The sequence below is a fragment of the Montipora capricornis genome, chromosome 6, assembly GCF_036669925.1.
Source record: "Montipora capricornis isolate CH-2021 chromosome 6, ASM3666992v2, whole genome shotgun sequence".
Classification (NCBI taxonomy): Eukaryota; Metazoa; Cnidaria; class Anthozoa; order Scleractinia; family Acroporidae; genus Montipora; species Montipora capricornis.
The window spans coordinates 4,286,637-4,291,636 of record NC_090888.1 but is presented as its reverse complement, the minus strand read 5'-3'; the positions used below and the strand labels follow the sequence as shown (position 1 = coordinate 4,291,636).

The window sequence follows — 5,000 nt, the reverse complement described above, 5'->3', positions numbered from 1 at the left end:
GTTAGATTTCATTCTATTGTAGATATCATAAATGATTCTCATTCAAGTTAACTACTGTTGTTGTCTATTAACCCTTTGACTCCCAGGATATGATTGATGAGCATGTAACTTCACCTCTCAATTTCAATACACTGTCAGGTAGACAAGTATTGAGAATGAAGATTATTATCAGCTTAAGGGTATCATCCTGATGTAATACCAAATTCTTGTGACCAGCCAATGAAGAAGTCTATGGAAGTAGTTAGGAGAATGAACTTTTAGATCATGGAAGTCAAAGGGTTCACTGGTTTCTTGGAGGAACTAGCATATTTGTCGTTACTTTGAAATCCATGTCTTAAGTAAACTCATGTATCTATATATATATGTTTGGATGGATGTGTGATATGAGCACAAAATCTCATGCTAGTGCGAGCAGGAGTGAAGTCATAGGGTATGAATTCATACCAACACACATATTTCCTTAGAATGCAAAACTTATGTCAAATATCTAGGTGTGTTGATTGAGGTTCTGATAACCCTTCGAAAACTTGTTCAGACATCTAGTAAACAAATTCAGAGCGGTAATTCCCTATTTACCCTAATGCAATACGTTTTGGGGGCTTCTTTACATAAAAACAATACAAGTTATTTACTCTTGGACTGTATCATGACTCAGTGAACTGTATATCCATTGTTTTAATGCAAATAACTCCCCCCGCCCCCCCCCCCCCCAAAAAAAAATAATAAATTAATAAACTGTATTATGGCATTGGTGATAGAGATAGAGAACCTTGGATCATAACCTCGCCTTCCAGTAAACGTCTTACCGGTAGAATGCGAAACCTTCTGTTTTATTGCCCATACATTCTAATCTTTACATTAATGTGACCCAGCCTGTCACCCTTTCTTGAATTTCAGACCAAAACAATCATTCTGTAAGGCTACTTAAGATCCTGTATCATTTTGATGAGGTAGGAAGACCACAGTAACCGGAGAAAAGCCTGTAATTTGGTTGAGATGAACAAAAACTCAACCCAAATAGGAGATGCGGTCACCTAATAAGGCAATAGGGAGTTTGATTTAATCCTTTCATTCCCAAGATAGAAACGTTCATTCTCCTAACTAATAACATAGGTTTCTGTGTTACGTAGTCATGAGAATTTGGTGTTATATCACGATCACACCTCTTATTAGTCTCCTTTGCAGCCGTTATTAGGGTCGTCACGCAACGCTCCTCCCCACCAAAGTGGGGAGGAGCATTGCGTGACGACCCTAATAACAGCTGCGAAGGAGACTAACCTCTTATTGACTTAAGCTGATAAATATCTTCATTCGCAATACTTGTCCGACTGAAATTTCATTGAAATGTGAGGAGAACTTACATGCTGATCACTCCTGGAAGTCAAAGAGGTAAGCAATAAACAAGGCTACGGCAACGACAACGCTGCAAAGCAAGAATATTATTGGTTAAAAGCGAAAGAATAATATTTAATCGTGCTACACGTGCGGCACGCATTTCAGTGCATTACTTTGTTGTACTCTACAAAACAACGACGTGAATTGAGTTTAACTTCGGTGATCAGAAGGCAATCGGTGTTTTCTTATTGCAATTCATACGCTCTAAGCCCGTCAGATTTCTGGGTTACTAGAAACTTAAATTTGAGTTAATTCACCCTCTTTTTTTTAGTTTTAAGCTTCATTACAGTCCTTCTCACTGCTGAGTCAGGCTCAGGGCTTTGTTTTGTATTTTTCACCTTGTTAATGAAGCAAACGGAAGATATTTAGGAAAAAATGGATTATTTTCGTTTCTTATCGCAGGTCAACTTATGGCCGCCTCAAAAACCAAGCTAAGAGACCAGTAGAGCCCGAGCGCTTTGCAGTTCCATGCAACTTGAAAGGCTACTTGATTGGAAAAGAAGGTTGTGTTATCAAAGATATTATGAGGTCCTCAGGAGCGCAAATAAGTTCGCCAAAAGGAAGGGATGAAGATTTCTTTCTAATCAGCGGTTCTACAGAGCAACGAGAACGTGCTAAGGAGCTTATGGCGAAAAAAGTGGTAAGTCAAGAAACTTTAAATGCTTATAGCTCCATTTTTTTCCCAGATGTATTTTTGCATTATGTTCAGCAAAATGGCTTTAAAAGTTTTGTTTTTAGTCAAAACCGGAATTTTCTATGAATTTTCAAATTGGCGAAAAATCGAGGTTTGAAAACCCATTACCGAGCTGCAGAATTCGCCGAAAGGATATGGGTCGAGTGTAATTTGCGACGTAAAATCCGGACCTCAACCGTTCCGATTTGGGACTTCGTTCAGAGCGAGCTAGTCTATGCAGAGCTGAGAAAATACATGAGAAATGTGAAATACCCTTGTCTTCGGCTATAGCAGCGTTCGAAACTGTTCCGTTGAAGCAACTTTGGAGTGCTCTCTTTATTTCTTCCTCCGTCCTTTTTTCTTGCTCATAAAATACAAGCCATTCGCTATTTTTGCAAATCGCCTAATACAGTTCATTTTGGGGGTTATTACTGGGTTGCCTCATGGCAAACCCAGTCGAGGTCTGCGTTTAGTTTGTTTGTTTTCTTTTTTTTCAGTTTTTTTTTTTTTCCGTGTCGGTAAAAGTCTTGCCTGTCACTCCCCTGGTAAGTGGTGTCTTTGTGGATAGAGCCTTCTGCGAGTATTTTCTTAGGATCAAGAGGGTAGTGGAACTGCGTAGATTTCTCTGGTGGACACAGTAGAATCATTAACCTAGCCTGCAATGGCGTCGAAAGTCATGTAACGCGAATGGCGTTTTAGTGGATCCTTAAACAAAATATACCCTTATGGAGCTCAATAATAGAAAGTCAGTTGGATAAAATAGGCAGGCATCTTAAAAGCGACGAGCACTGGACTTCGACAACAATCTATCGCCCGTCGAGACGAAATCAAAGTGAGCTGTATTTACCTGAAGTACATGGTAATGACACGATTGAGTTTCTTGTCTTCACGCACGCAATGAAATAGGAAGAGGTTTTCGCCTCTAAGAGCAAATATGTTGTTTGTTTCAATAAATATTTCGCTGGAAAAGGATTCTGTGGTATTTTCTGCCTTTGTGAATTATAATATCATGTTGTGTATTGAATTTTCGAGCTTAAGGTTCAAATGTGATATGGGAGAAGTTTTTTTAGTAAGCAGGTAGGGTTCACAGGCCTGTTGGAAGCGTGCTTGAGTTTCAACAAAATGAGCCCCAAAATCAGTGAAAACTTGTGACGCAGATGAATAATAAAGTAGCTGCTATTTCCAAAATGATGGAATTACCTGGTGATAAATAACGTCGTACGCGTCTTGGAGAGTAAATTTTGACTTTGCATAAACAAGAGTTGGGCGATTGTGATCTTTGTTTTGACTTCGCTCATTTCATTGTCAACCTTTATAACACTTGACAGAAAAGAAACTTACAAAAACCCGGTATCTTGCCATCATTTGACACAGATGCTTCACTGTTTGGCGAGTAAACATGCCGCGGTAACTTAATCGTACAATGATTCATACAATGATTTGATATTAGCCTCTCCCCATACGGGGCTTTTCAGGACTAATTTTACAATACTTTGTGGGGGACTTTAGCCAGACTGCTTGTTACGCAGTTTACAATTAATTTTAGGGAAGTGAAAGATGCCCCCATCCAGAAAGGTTAGACCACAACACCGGGGACTACGTCCCCTACTCTTATCGAATAGTGAGTGGGTTCTTAACGTCCCATACTATTTAATTTCCAACAAGGGTTATGAGACGGGACCTCCGGTTTACAGTCCTTATCCGAGAAGACTTGAAAGTCTAACCATTTGCAAATGTAATTACAAAGGCAGCACATTCTCCTCAGTTATTTTAAGACCCTGAGTGTTGGTCCGGCCGGAGTCGAACTCACGACCTCCCGCATGACAGCCCGATGCTCAACCAACTGAGCCACCGGTGCGCGGTGAATTCCGGCGCCCGCTGAATTCCGGCCATGTCACTTTCGATTTTGCAATTTACTTGAACGTAGCAAAAATCTCCCAAAATGTTTGTCGCTGATCGTAACTTTTTATATTCTATATTCACGGTTCAAAATTAATGTTATTTTCATGTCGTAAATATTTTATTCTCGATCGACCGTCCGGGAAACTTCCTTCTGCTCTTTCTGAAAACTGTGTATCAATAGTTATTTGCTTTTTCATCAATATTTGTTTTGCATAAAGCAAGCTAAACGAATCTGTACCTTGCTGAGTTTGCATTTGTTAGCGTTAATAGTATTTTCGGTCAGATGTTTCTGTTTTTTATGAGGGGTTTATTGTTTTGGTCTCCCATCCTAACACTAACCCCGCGAAACAGGGCTTGACTTCAGTGAAGTTTAGTATTACAAAGCTTTCAGATGCTCAGAGGGCACACTTGTGGTGAAAAGAAGTTGTGAGGGAACTTGAAAATTATCAACATGTCAGCCCAGAAGCCAATGTTTCTCGCTTCTCTTTTATTTGTTATTCTTCAGAGACTGGAATGCTGTATTTCAATACCACACAATTCAATGCCTTCTGATTTTCTGTAGCACGTACCACAGGCAAACCAGTGTATGCTTCACAGAAGCATCTAGTTTGCATTAAAACAATGGATATCCAGATCACTGAAGCATGATACAGTCCCAAGAGTAAATAACAAGTTTGTATTGTTCTTATGTAAAGAACTCCCCAAAACGTATTGCATTATGAGAAGTTGGGAAAAAAGTCTATTCTGCGTCTGCTAGCGGCTCGTTGGCATACCTTTGCGTTTCTTCCACATCTGTGGCTTGATCGCTCAAGTTTTGGTGAGCCTTCGACTTCTAACTCGTAATCTTCTATTTTGGAGACCTCAGAATCTCAACTGGAAGCAAGACTAAAGTCGTTTGAGGTCATTTAACAAATGTCACTACTTTTAGTAAATGTCAGCCGAATAACAGCTGTTTTCAAATACTAACTCTTTCGCTTTTGTTGTTGTCTGTCGACTGCTAGTTTTGCTTTGTTTGCCCTGTTGCTAATGT

The 5,000-nt window shown here is 39.6% G+C and overlaps 1 protein-coding gene across 2 annotated transcripts in view; it reads left to right on the top strand.

The window, feature by feature from the left end:
- Positions 1 to 5,000, top strand: part of LOC138051329 (uncharacterized) — a 15,782-nt gene that overhangs the window by 1,348 nt on the left and 9,434 nt on the right. For both annotated transcript variants that reach the window (XM_068897522.1, XM_068897523.1), the window contains exon 2: positions 1,798 to 2,035. In XM_068897522.1, the coding sequence (XP_068753623.1) occupies positions 1,798 to 2,035 (238 nt within the window). The remainder of the gene's footprint in view (positions 1 to 1,797; positions 2,036 to 5,000) is intronic.